This window comes from Zophobas morio, unplaced genomic scaffold (assembly GCF_036711695.1).
Source record: "Zophobas morio isolate AGI-343-1 ecotype UQ-CSIRO unplaced genomic scaffold, CSIRO_AGI_Zmor_V1 ptg000020l, whole genome shotgun sequence".
Lineage (NCBI taxonomy): Eukaryota > Metazoa > Arthropoda > Insecta > Coleoptera > Tenebrionidae > Zophobas > Zophobas morio.
This window is the reverse complement of record NW_026972125.1, coordinates 708,255-726,177: the sequence shown is the minus strand read 5'-3', so window position 1 is coordinate 726,177 and position 17,923 is coordinate 708,255. Positions and strand designations below refer to the sequence as shown.

The 17,923-nt window shown below is 28.1% G+C and overlaps 2 protein-coding genes across 4 annotated transcripts; one reads left to right on the top strand and one right to left on the bottom strand.

Annotated features, from left to right (window-relative positions):
- Positions 1–1,344: 1,344 nt before the first annotated feature.
- LOC135131532 (epimerase family protein SDR39U1) lies at positions 1,345–2,608 on the top strand. Of its 3 annotated transcripts, none has more exons than XM_064059312.1 (3): positions 1,345–1,575; positions 1,620–2,309; positions 2,366–2,608. In XM_064059312.1, the coding sequence occupies exons 1-3, from the start codon at positions 1,540–1,542 to the stop codon at positions 2,561–2,563; spliced, it is 924 nt and encodes a 307-aa protein (XP_063915382.1). In that variant the 5' UTR covers positions 1,345–1,539; the 3' UTR covers positions 2,564–2,608. The 3 variants fall into 3 exon arrangements, with proteins under 3 accessions (XP_063915382.1, XP_063915385.1, XP_063915384.1); XM_064059315.1 differs by having other exon boundaries at positions 1,346–1,487; positions 1,633–2,309; XM_064059314.1 differs by having other exon boundaries at positions 1,346–1,575; positions 1,633–2,309.
- Positions 2,560–8,866, bottom strand: LOC135131528 (nudC domain-containing protein 1). The gene is made up of 3 exons (XM_064059308.1): positions 7,494–8,866; positions 2,916–3,206; positions 2,560–2,869 (listed from the first exon to the last, which is right to left on the bottom strand). Exons 1-3 carry the CDS (start codon positions 8,637–8,639, stop codon positions 2,597–2,599), a joined length of 1,710 nt encoding a protein of 569 aa, XP_063915378.1. The 5' UTR covers positions 8,640–8,866; the 3' UTR covers positions 2,560–2,596.
- Between the last annotated feature and the right edge of the window lie 9,057 nt (positions 8,867–17,923).

Below are 17,923 nucleotides of genomic sequence, written 5' to 3'. Positions count from 1 at the left end.
AAAAATGGAAAAATTGAGAGTTTATAAAAGTCAAATTTGAAAACTAAAAAAATCGAAAATTTGACAAAATGACAATTGAAAAACAGAAAATCCAAAGTCTGGAAGTCGAAAAATGAAAAGATTAAGAAATCTAATCATTTGAAAAATTCGAAACTTGAAAAATTGAAATATCGAAGAACTGAAATGAAAAATTGAGAAATCGAAAAATCTAAAATTTTAAATATTGAAAAACTAAAATATCAAAAATCTGAAAAATCTAAAATTTAAAAATCGAAGAACTGAAAAAACGACAATTGAAAAACAGAAAATCTAAAACCGGGAAGTCGAAAAATCGAAAGATTAAGAAATCGAAACATTTGAAAAATTGAAATATGGAAGAGCTGAAATGAAAAATCGAGAAATCGAAAAATCAAAAATTTTAAATATTGGAAAATTAAAATACCAAAAAATTGAGAAATCTAAAATTTAAAAATCGAAAAAGTAAAAAGTCGACACATCGAAAAATCCAGAAGTCAAAAATGGAAAATTCGAAGAACAAAAATATTGAAAAATCCCAAAACTGAAATATCGAAAAACTGAAAAATGATGAAAAAGTGACGAATCGAAAAACTGAAAAATCCCAAAACTGAAGCATCCAAAAACTGAGAATCCAAAGAATCGAAAAATGAGAAATCGAAAAATCAAAAAAGTGAAGTTGAAAAATTGAAAAATTAAAAAACCAAAAAACCTGAAAAATCAATTAATTGAAAAATCGACAAATAAGAGTTTATAAAAGTCAAAAATTGAAAAACCGAAATATTTAAAAATCGTAAATTGAAAAGAAAAACTAAAAACCGAGAAATCGAAAAATTGAGAAATTGTAAAATCCAAAAATTTAATAATAAATAGGAGTAAACTGAAAAATTCCCAAACTAAAATTTCGCAAAACTGAGAATTCGAAAGTTGAAACAGCAGAAATTATGGTCGAAACCGGTTAGGATGTGTATCAGCTCACGGATCATGGCTTATAAATCAAATCGTTTCCGAACGCTTAGAGACGATATTGGCCTGAGTGCGCTCTGGTCTGTAGATCAAACGAGTTTTCAGACGACCAACTGTAATTCGTGTGACCTGAATTAAAGTGAAGAAAACAGTAAGCAGCTTGTAATATTCTGGAAAATCTAATGTCAATTTGTCACTTTAATTTAACTTATGACGCTTCTCTATGTTCTCTGATATTACTGTGATACGAGCTGTGGATACGCGGGACGAGTTGTCAGAGAGAGACACAAAATTATTTATAAATACGTCACAGGTGTGCCACTACACGATCTGTGTTTCAAAATCCACTATGCTGACAATTGGTGTCTTGGCTAGAGCGAGTGAGACGTATCGCGACGGTACGCACCAGACGAAGATGCCCTAATTTATTTATAAATGATCTTATATAAAACAAAAACTTCAATTTGAACAAATATCGATTCTAATTTTTTACCCTTACATCACAGGTATTATAAATTGAAAGTATTATAATGCAACAAACGAACAAATAAATAGTTAATGTCAAAATGTCAAAGTTGGGTATCGCTGTCGTGGGTTTGTTTACAGTTTGCAGCCCCCATATAAACCAATAATAATAGTTTCGTGTTTCAGGGGGCGGCACGGGCTTCATCGGAACCCACCTCTGCAAAGCCCTGAAGTCCAAGGGCTATTCGGTCACCATTATCTCGCGAATGCCGGGCCCCCAACGCATGACATGGAACGAACTAAACGACAACGGACTTCCAGAGGGTACAACCACTGTGATCAACCTGGCAGGCCAAAACGTCCTCGACATGAAACAACGTTGGAATGCGGGCTTCAAACAAAACGTGTTCAACTCCAGAGTTAACACAACCGCGTCTCTAGCCAAAGCGATTACAGACTCAGACCACAAACCAGCAGTCTTTTTGACAATATCAGGAGTAGGAATATACAAACCGGATAAAGTTAAAATCTATGATGAGTCCTGCGCAGGGGAAGAGTATGATTTTTTGTCGAGTTTGTGTCATAAGTGGGAAGACGCCGCTAAACTTCCCGACAGCGATACGAGGCAAGTGACGATTCGTAGTGGGGTAGTTTTAGGGAAGAACGGCGGCATGATTAAGCAGCTGTACATGCCGTTCTTTTTGGGGTTAGGGGGGCCCGTGATGCCCGGTGATCAGTTCTTACCATGGATCCACATTGACGATATAGTTGGTTTGATGTTATTCGCTATTAAAAACAATAAGGTTGACGGGACGATGAATGGAGTGGCGCCACACAGTGTAACCAATAAGCAGTTCACTGACGTACGTTATATCCTTTTTTTTTTATTGTAAGTAAAATTAAGTGATTAAAATTTCAGGCGTTTGCTAAAGCCATGGGTCGACCGGCCTTAATACCAGTCCCTAAGATGGTATTGAACGTGTTACTAAGTCAGGAAAGGGCGAATATGCTAACACAAGGGCAGAGGGTTCTCCCAAAGAAGGCCACAAACCTAGGCTACCAATTTAAGTACCCTGATATTGTCTCAGCCTGCCATGAACTTGTAAAAAAAGATTGATTTCTGTGATTTATTGTCGTTATTAAAAAATTACTACAACTTCAAGGCTGTAATAAAATTTTCTCCCAGTACATATAAGTAAGTATTTGACGCAAATACACCCAGGATTTCGTCGTTACTAGGTAAGCTGTATACTTGTTGTTGCGCCATCGTGGTAATTCGGCGTCCGGTTATTCGATTTTTTAATTCACCTGATCCAATACTCTTGTTTTGACAATAAATGAAAATATGTTTCGTTGATTCGCATATTACAGAGTAACTTAAGTCCGGGGAACACGCAAAAAATTTCATTTGTTGCTTTGAAGCCTGTAATACACACGTTAGTGTTTATTATTTTGGACTTAGAACCTACTTGAATGTATCCTAGCGCTAGCAAAGTACCCCGATGTTCGACTACAAAGTCGTCTGAAATCCATTGGGGTTGCCAAATGCAGGCGTCTACGTCACTACGAACTGCTACAGCCAATGGCGATTGATTGTCCAAGTTGACAGTTAAGAGTACTTGATGTGACCCCAAATTCACTTTGTGGGTGATGTTGTGCGAATTTCGGGACAGGCGTTCCAAAATGGTCAGCTTGTCGCACTCGAAGTCACACTCTTCCACTTGCTGGCTGTTAAAAGTGGCCCCGGATGGAGGTGTGGCCTGAAAAAAATTGTTATATTCCTGTCCAACTAATTAATGACGTCAGCGGAATCTATAAACTTGCTGTTGACGCTGAAATTACTTTTAGAGCTGAAAATTTTTCAGTTTTCGGATTTTTTGGATTTATTTGGTTTTTGGTTTTCTTGGATTTTTTAGTTTCTTTAAATTTGTTTATTTTTGTTTTCTTATTCGATTTTTCAATTTTTTTTGATAATTTTTATTTTAGTGTTATTTTTTTATTTTCTGATTTTGGATTGTTTAGATATTTTCTCAAATTCCTAGATATTATTTTTCAATTTTTTGGATTATTTTTGTTTTTCTTGGATTTTTTCGATTTTTTAATTTTTTCCCATCTTTGGGATTCATTTTTTTATTCTTTGGATTTTTTTTTCATTTTTTTTTTGTATTGTTTGGATTTTTTGAGTTTTTTATTTTTTTAATTCTTTTGGATTTTAGGCATGATTTGAATTTTTTGGAATTTTGGAAGTATTGAATTTCTTAAATTTTTGGTTTAAATTTTTTAATTTTATTTATTCGTTTTTTCAATTTTTTGGATAATTTTTATTTTCTAGTAATTTTTTATTTTCTGATTTCTTGGATGTTTTGAGTTTTTGACGTAATTTCACTTTTTGATTTTTAGAATTATTGGATTTCTTGAGTTTTTTCAGTTTCTTGGGCTCCTTATATTCTTTAGATTTATGTTTTTTTAAATTCTTTGAGTTTTTAGATTTTTTTGGATTTTTGAAATTATTGGATTTCTTGAGTCTCTTGAGCTTTTCGGATTTATTTGGTTTTCCATATTTTGAATTATTCGTTTTTTTATTCTTGAGAATTTTTGAATTTATTTGATTTGCTTTTTTCATTTTTCGAATTTTTAAACATTTTGGAATTGTTAAATTTCTTGAATTTTTTGGTTTCTTTAATTTTTTTTATTTTTTGTTTTTTTATTTATTCGATTTTTTGGATAATTTTTATTTTCTAGTTATTTTTTATTTTCTGATTTCTTGGATTTTTTTAATTTTTGACATATTTTCACCTTTTGATTTTTAGAATTATCAGATTTTTTATTTTTTTTTTAATTCTTTGATTTTTTAGATTGTTTTGAATTTTTTAGACTTTTGTATTTCTGAGGTTTTTTGGATTTTTTAAATTTTTGGGATATTTTTTATTTTTGGATTTTTGAAATTATTGGAGTTTTTGAGTTTCTTGCGCGACTTAGATTTTTTAATTTTTTAAAATTTGTTTCGAATATTTTCGATTTTTCGAATTATTGGATTTTTTGTTTCTTAAATTTTTTGGTTTTTTAATTTTTGGAGTTGTTAGATTTCTTGAGTTTGTTGTTTTGTTTTTTTTTTCTTCGGTTTTTTGTATTGTTTGGATTTTTTAGATTTTTTGGTTTTTTAATTTTTAATTTTTTTGGAATTGTGGGATATTTTCCGTTTTTTGGATTTTTGAAGGTTTTGTTTTTATTATTTTTTTTTGGTTAGTTTAAATTTTAATTTTTTTTTTTAATTTATTCGATTTTTCAATTTTTTTGATAATTTTTATTTTTCTTGGTATTTTTTTTCTGATTCCATGGATTTTTTGAATTTTTAGAATTATTGGATTTCTTGATTTTCAGTTTCTTAGGCTTCTTAAATTCTTTAGATTTTTAATTTTTTTTAAATTCTTCGATTTTTTAGATTGTTTTGAATTTTTTGGATGTTTTAGATCTTTAAGACAATTATATTTCTTGTATTTCTGAGGTTTTTTGGATTTTTTAAATTTTTGGGATATTTTTTATTTTTGGATTTTTGAAATTATTGAAGTTTTTGAGTTTCTTGGGCGACCTGGATTTTTTAATTTTTTTTAAATTGTTTCGGATATTTTCGATTTTTCGAATTATTGGATTTTTTGTTTCTTAGATCTTTTTAATTTTTTTCAATTTTTTTTATGTTTTGATTTTTTGGTTTTTTAATTTTTGGAATTGTTGGATTTCTTGAGTTTGTCGGTTTTTTTTTGGATTTCTTCGATTTCTTGTATTGTTTGGATTTTTTAGATTGTTTAAAATTTTTTGGTGTTTTAGAATTTTTGGGATATTTTCTATTTCTGGAATTTTAAAATTATTTGATTTATTGACTTTTTGAGTTTCTTGGGTTTCTTGGATCTTTTAAATTTTTTAAACTTCTTTTCGGATATTTTCGATTTTTTTGAATTATTGAATTTATTGAAGGTTTTGTTTTTATTATTATTTTTTTGGTTAGTTTAAATTTTATTTTTTTATTTATTCGATTTTTCAATTTTTTTGATAATTTTTATTTTCCTTGGTATTTTTTTCTGATTCCATGGATTTTTTGAATTTTTAGAATTATTGGATTTCTTGATTTTCAGTTTCTTAGGCTTCTTAAATTTTTTAGATTTTTAATTTTTAATTCTTTGATTTTTTAGATTGTTTTGAATTTTTTGGATGTTTTAGATTTTTTAAACAATTATATTTCTTGTATTTCTGAGGTTTTTTGGATTTTTAAATTTTTTGGGATATTTTTTATTTTTAGATTTTTGAAATTATTGAAGTTTTTCAGTTTCTTGAGCGACTTGGATTTTTTAATTTTTTAAAATTTTTTTCGGATATTTTCGATTTTTCGAATTATTAGATCTTTTTAATTTTTTTTTGTTTTGATTTTTTAGATTTTTTGGTTTTTTAATTTTTGGAATTGTTGGATTTCTTGACTTTGTCGTTTTTTTTTTGGATTTCTTCGATTTCTTGTATTGTAGATTTTTTAGATTTTTTAATTTTTTTTTATGTTTTAGATTTTTTGGATTACTAGATTTCTTTTATTTCTGTTTTTTTTTTGTAGTTTTAGAATTTTTGGGATATTTTCTATTTTTGGAATTTTAAAATTATTTGATTTATTGACTTTTTGAGATTCTTGAGTTTCTTGGATATTTTAAATTATTTAAACTTTTTTTCGGATATTTTCGATTTTTTGAATTGTTGAATTTTTTGTTTCTTAGATTTTTTGATTGTTTTTTCTTTTTTGCGAGTTTTGATTTTTTAGATCTATTGGTTTTTTAATTTTTGGAGTTGTTGGATTTCTTGAGTGTGTTGGGTTTTTTCGATTTCTTCGATTTTTTGTCTTGTTTGGATTTTTTAGATTTTTTGGTTTTTTAATTTTAAATTTTTTTGGAATTGTGGATATTTTCCGTTTTTTGGGCTTCTTAAATTCTTTAGATTTTTTTTTTAGATTTTTTTTTATTTTTTGGATATTTACGATGTTTTGGTTTATTATATTTCTTGTATTTCTGGAATTTTTTTGGCTCCGCCCCATAATTGCAAAATCCATATTTCCTTGCAAAAATGTACCATTTTAATCATGTTTCTTGTTGTGAAAAGATGGCTATATATAAAGAAAAAAAAAAGGCCCCGCCCACCCACCCTATCTCGATTGTGACGATTTTTTTATTCGTCGTGAGCCAAGGGGGCGGAGCTTAACTGCAAAATCCTTATTTCTTTCAAAGAATACTATGTATATTAAGAAAAAATTAAAGCCAAAGATTAAGCCCCACCAATATCTGCCTTGATCTAAATAGTAATGAAGTTTTCATTCGTTGGCAGGCCTAGGGGTGGAGCCTAATTTCAAAATCCATATTTCCGTACAAAAATTTGCCGTTTTAAACATATTTTAAGTTTCTAAGAATAAAAAAAAGAGAAAGGGTGGGTGGGCGGGGTTTATATTGTGCCTTTTTTTTCTTAATATACATAGTATTGTTTGAACAACACGATACTCAAAAACATGTTTTCAATTTCTTGTAAAGAAATAAGTATTTTGCAGTTAAGCTCCGCCCCATAATTGCGAAATCCATATTTCCTTGCAAAAATGTACCATTTTAACAATGTTTTAAGTTTCATGTTGTGAAAAGATGGCTATGTATATTAAGAAAAAAAGGCAAAAAATAAGCCCTGCCCACCCGACCTGTCTCAATTCTGATGATTTTTTTTATTCGTCGTAAGCCGAGGGGCGGAGCTTGATTTTCAAATCCTTATTTATTTTCGATAAATTACCATGTGAAATGTGTTCCTAAGTACTTAAAGAAAACTAAATGTATTAATTGAAAAAGAAAACCAAAGAGAAGCCCCACCCATCTGTCTCAATCTCAATCGTGATGAATTTTTCATTGTCAGACCGAGGGGCGGAGACTAATTGCAAAATCGATAAAATTTACCATTTTAAACGTGTTTTAAAAAAAATGGGCAAAAAGTAAGTAACGCCAACATCAACGGCAAGTTTATAAATCGACCATTAGTACCTCAATGTCGCTTGTAAGTGGTGCCAACCTCTCCACGACGTCATCCACTAAAGCAGGATCTGGCACATACTCCCCAAGTGTGTCTCCTACAACAACCTCAGGCCACATCAAGCCACTTTCAGACTTCTGCAAAACAACCTCTAATGTATCACCCATGACAGTCCAACAAGTCATGTCTGAGTCGATCCTTTGATGCAAAAAACCCTCTAGAAGAACTTCATCGCCGTATTTAACCTTAATTTGTGTAGCCTGGACTTCCACAGTAACTAAATTCTTGCTAATATTTTCACAAAGACTAAACTTCAAAGTAACATCGTCGCTTCCTTGCCCCCATTTGTATTTCTTCTCAGTCTCAACTTGAACTTCCTGAGTGTCACGAATTTCATTTTCTGAATCCAAAACAAACTTACACCCGGTATCACTTATCACATAGAGCGCGTCACAACTGCGCTCTAAATTTGCATACTGGACAAACCCACTAACACTTAGCTCTCTAATAGCAACCTGATTCCAAACATCAGTTTTTTCCAAAGTCACCCAGTGCAACACCGTGGAATGTCTCTCATTTTCCTCCTTCTGTCTTATAGTAGTCAACAATAAATGCAACTCTGGCTTTTGCTCTTCTTTGTAGACCACATCAGTAATCACAAACTTTTCTCCAGGCCCTGTCACATCCCCCGTGAAAATCACTTTCCACTTTTCATCTACATCCCTAGAACCTCGGTCTACAACATACAAATACCCCATTCCATCCGCCACCACGGCAATCTTATCAGTCACAAGCTTCATCGAAACGTTATAGTCGCCAGGGTTTCTCTCTCTTTGGAGCGGCACCTTCCACAAAGTCACACTTGAGAAGTGGCTAGTTAGGGCTTCAATTGTGAATTTTTGGACGTGGAGGTCCTTGTCGATGAAGTAAATGGACTCTGAGTCATCGCTTTCGCCGACTAGGTGGTTGTGGAGGGCGTAGAGTTTGGCATGTAGCAGAGAATACTGGTTTATGTCGGGCACCAGTCGATCCACTGGGACTTTCAATTCTTTCGTAACCGTGGGAATTTGGGCCAGACTTAACTTGTAGCCGTCGAAATTGGAATTCAGGAGGGCCCGATTGGGGCGCAGTTCGATAAGTTTCGGCTGGTTGTGCATCTTACAACGTTTACAAATGTTTACAAATAACCTAACTTTTATTGACGTCTAGTCACAACAGTCAGTGATTCTCAACAAATTGTGTCACGGGACTGGATATAAATATTTTTTGCATGACTTTTTTACAAACTTTTAGTTCTGCGAGCACTGTGTTACCAATTTCTCATGATCCCATTTTTTATTACAAGGTATTTCAACAAGTTCAACGTCTGTCTGTGTTTAAAAACAAAAACTGTTTGATAATCACTGATAGCAGAAACAGGAAGATCATTCCAGCAGAGAACATAGAGAAACGTCATAGTTTAAATTAAATGACGGTTGAGGACTCCTCGACTTATGTTGGCAACAGTGTTTGTTTCTAACTAGGAATAAAATCAACTATGTAGAAAAAATGTCATAATATTTTTAACGACACGTTTTACTTTCGACAATATTTCGATTATTCAATTTTTGACTTTTATAAACTCTTTATTTGTCGATTTTTCAATTAATTGATTTTTCAGGTTTTTTGGTTTTTCAATTTTTCTAATTTTTCAGCTTTTGATTTTTCAACTTCAATTTTTTGATTCTTAGATTTCTCAATTTTTCAATTTTTTAATTTTTCAGTTTTTTGACATTTCAGTTTTGAGATTTTTCAGTTTATTTGTTATTCAATTTTTCGATCTTACGATTTTGCAAGTTTTTGATTGTTCAATTTTTCGATTTTTTAAGGTTTCGATATTTCGGCTTCACTTTTTTAATTTTTCGATTTTTGATATTTCAGTTTTGGGATTTTTCAGTTTTTCGATTCGTCAGTTTTTCTTTCATTTTTCAGTTTTTCGATATTTCAGTTTTGGGATTTTTCAATATTTCCGTTCTTCGACTTTTCCATTTTTGACTTCTGGATTTTTCGATGTGTCGACTTTTTACTTTTTCGATTTTTAAATTTTAGATTTCTCAGTTTTTTGGTATTTTAATTTTGCAATATTTAAAATTTTTGATTTTTCAATTTCTCGATTTTTCATTTCAGCTCTTCCATGTTTCAGTTTTTCAAATGTTTCGATTTCTTAATCTTTCGATTTTTCGACTTCCCGGTTTTAAATTTTTTGTTTTTCAATTGTCGTTTTTTCAATTCAACTATTTTTAAATTCTAGATTTTTCAGTTATTGATATTTTAATTTTTCAATATTTCAAATTTTAGATTTTTCGATTTCTCGATTTTTCAGTACAATTCTTCCATATTTCAATTTTTCAAGTTTTCGAATTTTTCAAATGTTTCGATTTCTTAATCGTTTGATTTTTCGACTTCCCGGTTTTAGATTTTCTGTTTTTCAATTGTCATTATGTCAAATTTTCGATTTTTATATTTTTCAAATTTGACTTTTATAAACTCTCAATTTTTCGATTTTTCAATTAATCGATGTTTTGATTTTCCCATTTCTTGACCTTCGAGTGTTTCGATTTTCCTGTTCTTCAATTCTTTAATTTTTTGATTTTTCAGGTTTTTGATTTTTTAATTTTTCGACTTCACTTTTTTGATTTTTCGATTTTTCAGTTTTTAGATACATATTTCCCTTTTAGGATTTTTCAATATTTCAATTCTTCGGCTTTTCTATTTTTGACTTCTGAATTTTTCGATGTGTCTACCTTATTACTTTTTCGATTTTTCAATTTTTTCCATTTTTAAATTTTAGATTTGCAATCTTTTGATATATTTTTTTAATCTTTCGATTTTTCGACTTCCAGGTTTTAGAGGTTCTGTTTTTCAATTTTTCGATTTGTTAATTTTTCATTCCCGATTTATCGAGATTTTATTTTGGCCTATTTCGGTTTTTCAGTTTTTCCAGTTTTCCATTTTTTCGTTTTTTGATTTTTCCGCTTTTCCAATTTTTCAAATTTTAAATTTTTGTTTGTCGATTTACTTAAGAAATAAAACACAAGGGGTTCACGAGATTTTTCCAAATTATTTCAAAAACTATTTTGAATTTTTTCGAATTCTTGCATTTGTAATTCAATTCAATTTTTCTTTTTTCAGTTTTTTGAATTTCCAGTTTTTCCGACTTTTAATTTTTCGATATTTTAACTTTTCATCTCTTCAATTTTCGATTTTTCGACTTTGGAATTTTTTGGAGTTTTCCGATTTTATAATTTTTCTTTATTTTCAATTTTTTCATTTTTCAGATTTGCTGATTTTTAATTTTTGGTTTTTTCAATTTTTGACTGTCGGTTTTTGGAGTATTCAACTTTTAAATTTTTAATTTTTTCAATTTTTCGACTTTTGAATTTTTTTTAATTTTGCGATTTACATTTATTCAATTTTACAATTATCGTTTTTCGAAAAGTTTTCTAATGTCCAGTTTTAAATTTTCATTTTTTAAAGTATTCAGTTTCTCGATTTTTCAGTTTTTCGAGTTTTGAATTTTAATTTGTTCAATTTTTGGGCTTTCATTTTTCATTTTTTAATTTGCCAGATTTTTAATTCCCGGTTTTAGGTTTTCTGTTTTTCAATTGTCGGTTTTTCAATTCTTCGATTTTTAAATTTTAGATTTTTCAGTTTTTTGATATTTTAATTTTTCAATATTTAAAATTTTAGATTTTTCGATTTCTCAATTTTTCATTTCAGTTCCTCGATATTTAAATTTTTCAAGTTTTCGAATTTTTCAAATGTTTCGATTTCTTAATCTTTTGATTTTTCGACTACCCGGTTTTAGATTTTCTGTTTTTGAATTGTCATTTTATCAAATTTTCGATTTTTTAATTTTTCAAATTTGACATTTATAAACTCTCAATTTTTCAATTAATCGATGTTTTGATTTTCCCATTTCTTGACCTTCCAATGTTTCGATTTTCCTGTTCAATTCTTTAATTTTTTGATTTTTCAGGTTTTTGATATTTCAATTTCTCGATTTTTTTAAGGTTTCTATTTTTCGACTTCACTTTTTTGATTTTTCGATTTTTCAGTTTTTAGATATTTCTCTTTTAGGATTTTTCAATATTTCAATTCTTCGGCTTTTCTACTTGAGACTTCTGAATTTTTCGATGTGTCTACCTTATTACTTTTTCGATTTTTCACTTTTTTCCATTTTTAAATTTTAGATTTTTCAATCTTTTGATATTTTTTTCTTAATCTTTCGATTTTTCGACTTCCTGGTTTTAGAGGTTCTGTTTTTCAATTTTTCGATTTGTTAATTTTTCATTCCCGATTTATCGAGATTTGAATGTTCAAGTTTTCGATTTATCAGTTTTTCAATTTTTTATTTTGGGCTACTTCGGTTTTCAGTTTGTCCAGTTTTCCATTTTTTCGTTTTTTGATTTTTCCGCTTTTCCAATTTTTCAACTTTTAAATTTTTGTTTGTCGATTTACTTAAGAAACAAAACACAAGGGGTTCACGAGATTTTTCCAAATTATTTAAAAAACTAGTGAAGGTATCCTCAAGATCCTTTCAATATAAGTTTGGACTCAATTTTTCGATTTTTCAAATTTGAATTTTTTCGAAATCTTGCATTTGTAATTCAATTCAATTTTTCTTTTTTCAGTTTTTTGAATTTCCAGTTTTTCCGACTTTTAATTTTTCGATATTTTAACTTTTCATCTCTTCAATTTTCGATTTTTCGACTTCGGAATTTTTTGGAGTTTTCCGATTTTATAGTTTTTCTTTATTTTCAATTTTTTCATTTTTCAGATTTGCTGACTTTTAATTTTTGTTTTTTTCAATTTTTGACTGTCGGTTTTTGGAGTATTCAACTTTTAAATTTTTAATTTTTTGAATTTTTCGACTTTTGAATTTTTTTTAATTTTGCGATTTACATTTATTCGATTTTACAATTATCGTTTTTCGAAATTTTCAATTTTCAGTTAGTCTATTTTTAATTCCTCAGTTTTTCAAGGTTTCGTTTTTTTCAATTGGATTTTTCAATTTTTTGATTTTAAATTTTTTCAAATTCTTCGGTTTGCAGTTGCGCGATTTTGCAATTTTGCTTTTTTCAATTTTTAATTTTTTGAATTTTCTATTTTCACTTTTTCGTATGTTCAGCTTAAAATTTTTCAATTATTCGATTTTTCGACTTCGGAATTTTTTGAAATTTTTTGACTCGTAGTTCTTCGATTTTACAGTTTTTTTGTTTTTTCAATTTACAAGTTTTCTAATGTCCAGTTTTAAATTTTCATTTTTTAAAGTATTCCGTTTCTCGATTTTTCAGTTTTTCGAGTTTTGAATTTTAATTTGTTCAATTTTTGGGCTTTCATATTTCATTTTTTAATTTGCCACATTTTTAATTCCCGGTTTTAGGTTTTCTGTTTTTCAATTGTCGGTTTTTCAATTCTTTGATTTTTAAATTTTAGATTTTTCGGTTTTTTGATATTTTAATTTTTCAATATTTAAAATTTTAGATTTTTCGATTTCTCGATTTTTCATTTCAGTTCTTCGATATTTCAATTTTTCAAGTTTTCGCATTTTTCAAATGTTTCGATTTCTTAATCTTTTGATTTTTCGACTTCCCGGTTTTAGATTTTCTGTTGTTCAATTGTCATTTTGTCAAATTTTCGATTTTTTAATGTTTCAAATTTGACTTTTGTAAACTCTCAATTTTTCGATTTTTCAATCAATCGATGTTTTGATTTTCCCATTTCTTGTCCTTCGAGTGTTTCGATTTTCCTGTTCTTCAATTCTTTAATTTTTTGATTTTTCAGGTTTTTGATTTTTTAATTTTTCGACTTCACTTTTTTGATTTTTCGATTTTTCAGTTTTTAGATACATATTTCCCTTTTAGGATTTTTCAATATTTCAATTCTTCGGCTTTTCTATTTTTGACTTCTGAATTTTTCGATGTGTCTACCTTATTACTTTTTCGATTTTTCAATTTTTTGCATTTTTAAATTTTAGATTTTTCAATCTTTTGATATTTTTTTTATCTTTCGATTTTTCGACTTCCTGGTTTTAGAGGTTCTGTTTTTCAATTTTTCGATTTGTTAATTTTTCATTCCCGATTTATCGAGATTTTATTTTTGGCCTATTTCGGTTTTTCAGTTTTTCCAGTTTTCCATTTTTTCGTTTTTTGATTTTTCCGCTTTTCCAATTTTTCAACTTTTAAATTTTTGTTTGTCGATTTACTTAAGTAACAAAACACAAGGGGTTCACGAGATTTTTCCAAATTATTTCAAAAACTAGTGAAGGTATCCTCAAGATCCTTTCAATATAAGTTTGGACTCAATTTTTCGATTTTTCAAATTTGAATTTTTTCGAATTCTTGCATTTGTAATTCAATTCAATTTTTCTTTTTTCAGTTTTTTGAATTTCCAGTTTTTCCGACTTTGAATTTTTCGATATTTTAACTTTTCATCTCTTCAATTTTCGATTTTTCGACTTCGGAATTTTTTGGAGTTTTCCGATTTTATAGTTTTTCTTTATTTTCAATTTTTTCATTTTTCAGATTTGCTGACTTTTAATTTTTGGTTTTTTCAATTTTTGACTGTCGGTTTTTGGAGTATTCAACTTTTAAATTTTTAATTTTTTCAATTTTTCGACTTCTGAATTTTTTTTAATTTTGCGATTTACATTTATTCAATTTTACAATTATCGTTTTTCGAAATTTTCCATTTTCAGTTAGTCTATTTTTAATAACTCAGTTTTTCAAAGTTTCGTTTCTTTCAATTGGATTTTTCAATTTTTTGATTTTTATTTTTTTCAAATGCTTCGGTTTGCAGTTGCACCATTTTACAATTTTGCTTTTTTCAATTTTTATTTTTTTTAATTTTCTATTTTCACTTTTTCGTATGTTCAGCTTAAAATTTTTCAATTATTCGATTTTTCGACTTCGGAATTTTTTGAAATTGTTTGACTCGCAGTTCTTCGATTTTACAGTTTTTTTGTTTTTTCAATTTACAAGTTTTCTAATGTCCAGTTTTAAATTTTCATTTTTTAAAGTATTAAGTTTCTCGATTTTTCAGTTTTTCGAGTTTTGAATTTTAATTTGTTCAGTTTTTGGGCTTTCATTTTTCATTTTTTAATTTGCCAGATTTTTAATTCCCGGTTTTAGATTTTCTGTTTTTCAATTGTCGGTTTTTCAATTCTTCGGTTTTTAAATTTTAGATTTTTCAGTTTTTTGATATTTTAATTTTTCAATATTTAAAATTTTAGATTTTTCGATTTCTCAATTTTTCATTTCAGTTCTTCGATATTTAAATTTTTCAAGTTTTCGAATTTTTCAAATGTTTCGATTTCTTAATCTTTTGATTTTTCGACTTCCCGGTTTTAGATTTTCTGTTTTTGAATTGTCATTTTATCAAATTTTCGATTTTTTAATTTTTCAAATTTGACATTTATAAACTCTCAATTTTTCAATTAATCGATGTTTTGATTTTCCCATTTCTTGACCTTCCAGTGTTTCGATTTTCCTGTTCTTCAATTCTTTAATTTTTTGACTTTTCAGGTTTTTGATTTTTCAATTTTTCGATTTTTTAAGGTTTCTATTTTTCGACTTCACTTTTCGATTTTTCGATTTTTCAGTTTTTAGATATTTCAGGATTTTTCAATATTTCAATTCTCGGCTTTTCTATTTTTGACTTCTGGATTTTTCAATGTGTCTACCTTATTACTTTTTCGATGTTTCAATTTTTGGATTTTTAAATTTTAAATTTTTCAATCTTTTGATATTTTAATTTTTCAATATTTCTTAATCTTTCGATTTTTAGATGTTCTGTTTTTCAATTTTTCGATTTGTTAATTTTTCATTCCCAATTTATCGAGATTTGATGTTCAGGTTTTCGATTTATCAGTTTTTCAATTTTTTATTTTGGCCTATTTCGGTTTCTCAGTTTTTCCAGCTTTCCATTTTTTCGTTTTTTGATTTTCCGCTCTTCCAATTTTTCAACTTTTAACTTTTTGTTTGTCGATTTCTCTATTTTTCGATTTTTCGGCTTCATCACTTTTCGATTTCTCGTTCTTTTGATCTTTCAATCTCTCAATTTTTCTGTTAGTGCCTCTGGCGGGGACCTGTTTCACCCCTCTCCACCCGTAAGGGTGGGAGCCAGGGCCACCACCACCTTCCAATACAGGGAGCATTATTCACTATTCATCATTCACTCTTCAAGCACTCTTCAAGCGGTTAACATAGTCTTTATATTCAATCTCTGGACCTAACGGTCATAATATCATACTCGCTCTAGAACACACTTGTTATTTATTTAATAAAACTATAAAACGACTGTCCGCTGCTCTTATTCATCATCCATCAAACTTAACATTTTCAATATTTAAAATTTTAGATTTTTCGATTTCTCGATTTTTCATTTCAGTTCTTCAATATTTCAATTTTTCAAGTTTTCGATTTTTTCAAGAGTTTCGATTTCTTAATCTTTTGATTTTTCGATTTCCCGGTTTTAGATTTTCTGTTTTTCAATTGTCATTTTGTCAAATTTTCGATTTTTTAATTTTTCAAATTTGACTTTTATAAACTCTCAATTTTTCGATTTTTCGATTAATCGATGTTTTGATTTTCCCATTTCTTGACCTTCGAGTGTTTCGATTTTCCTGTTCTTCAATTCTTTAATTTTTTGATTTTTCAGGTTTTTGATTTTTTAATTTTTCGACTTCACTTTTTTGATTTTTCGATTTTTCAGTTTTTAGATACATATTTCCCTTTTAGAATTTTTCAATATTTCAATTCTTCGGCTTTTCTATTTTTGACTTCTGAATTTTTCGATGTGTCTACCTTATTACTTTTTCGATTTTTCAATTTTTTGCATTTTTAAACTCTAGATTTTTCAATCTTTTGATATTTTTTTCTTAATCTTTCGATTTTTCGACTGCCTGGTTTTAGAGGTTCTGTTTTTCAATTTTTCGATTTGTTAATTTTTCATTCCCGATTTATCGAGATTTGATTGTTCAAGTTTTCGATTTCTCAGTTTTTCAATTTTTTATTTTGGGCTATTTCGGTTTTTCAGTTTTTCCAGTTTTCCATTTTTTCGTTTTTTGATTTTTCCGCTTTTCCAATTTTTCAACTTTTAAATTTTTGTTTGTCGATTTACTTAAGTAACAAAACACAAGGGGTTCACGAGATTTTTCCAAATTATTTCAAAAACTAGTGAAGGTATCCTCAAGATCCTTTCAATATAAGTTTGGACTCAATTTTTCGATTTTTCAAATTTGAATTTTTTCGAATTCTTGCATTTGTAATTCAATTCAATTTTTCTTTTTTCAGTTTTTTGAATTTCCAGTTTTTCCGACTTTGAATTTTTCGATATTTTAACTTTTCATCTCTTCAATTTTCGATTTTTCGACTTCGGAATTTTTTGGAGTTTTCCGATTTTATAGTTTTTCTTTATTTTCAATTTTTTCATTTTTCAGATTTGCTGACTTTTAATTTTTGGTTTTTTCAATTTTTGACTGTCGGTTTTTGGAGTATTCAACTTTTAAATTTTTAATTTTTTCAATTTTTCGACTTCTGAATTTTTTTTAATTTTGCGATTTACATTTCTTCAATTTTACAATTATCGTTTTTCGAAATTTTCAATTTTCAGTTAGTCTATTTTTAATAACTCAATTTTTTCAAAGTTTCGTTTCTTTCAATTGGATTTTTCAATTTTTTGATTTTTATTTTTTTCAAATTCTTCGGTTTGCAGTTGCAGCATTTTACAATTTTGCTTTTTTCAATTTTTATTTTTTTTAATTTTCTATTTTCACTTTTTCGTATGTTCAGCTTAAAATTTTTCAATTATTCGATTTTTCGACTTCGGAATTTTTTGAAATTGTTTGACTCGCAGTTCTTCGATTTTACAGTTTTTTTGTTTTTTCAATTTACAAGTTTTCTAATGTCCAGTTTTAAATTTTCATTTTTTAAAGTATTCAGTTTCTCGATTTTTCAGTTTTTCGAGTTTTGAATTTTAATTTGTTCAATTTTTGGGCTTTCATATTTCATTTTTTAATTTGCCAGATTTTTAATTCCCGGTTTTAGGTTTTCTGTTTTTCAATTGTCGGTTTTTCAATTCTTTGATTTTTCAATTTTAGATTTTTCAGTTTTTTGATATTTTAATTTTTCAATATTTAAAATTTTACATTTTTCGATTTCTCAATTTTTCATTTCAGTTCTTCAATATTTCAATTTTTCAAGTTTTCGAATTTTTCAAGAGTTTCGATTTCTTAATCTTTTGATTTTTCGACTTCCCGGTTTTAGATTTCCTGTTTTTCAATTGTCATTTTGTCAAATTTTCGATTTTTTAATTTTTCAAATTTGACTTTTATAAACTCTCAATTTTTCGATTTTTCAACTAATCGATGTTTTGATTTCCCCATTTCTTGACCTTCGAG

Excerpts from the sequence above, each read along its gene's own strand:
- LOC135131528 (XM_064059308.1), bottom strand. The coding sequence starts at position 8,639 with ATGCACAACCAGCCGAAACTTATCGAACTGCGCCCCAATCGGGCCCTC. Across the intron at positions 3,207-7,493 it reads CACTTACAAGCGACATTGAG|GCCACACCTCCATCCGGGGC; the intron begins GTACTAATGGTC and ends AATTTTTTTCAG. Across the intron at positions 2,870-2,915 it reads TAGCGCTAGGATACATTCAA|GCTTCAAAGCAACAAATGAA; the intron begins GTAGGTTCTAAG and ends TGTGTATTACAG.
- LOC135131532 (XM_064059312.1), top strand. The coding sequence starts at position 1,540 with ATGTCAAAATGTCAAAGTTGGGTATCGCTGTCGTGG. Across the intron at positions 1,576-1,619 it reads GTTGGGTATCGCTGTCGTGG|TTTCGTGTTTCAGGGGGCGG; the intron begins GTTTGTTTACAG and ends CAATAATAATAG. Across the intron at positions 2,310-2,365 it reads CCAATAAGCAGTTCACTGAC|GCGTTTGCTAAAGCCATGGG; the intron begins GTACGTTATATC and ends TTAAAATTTCAG.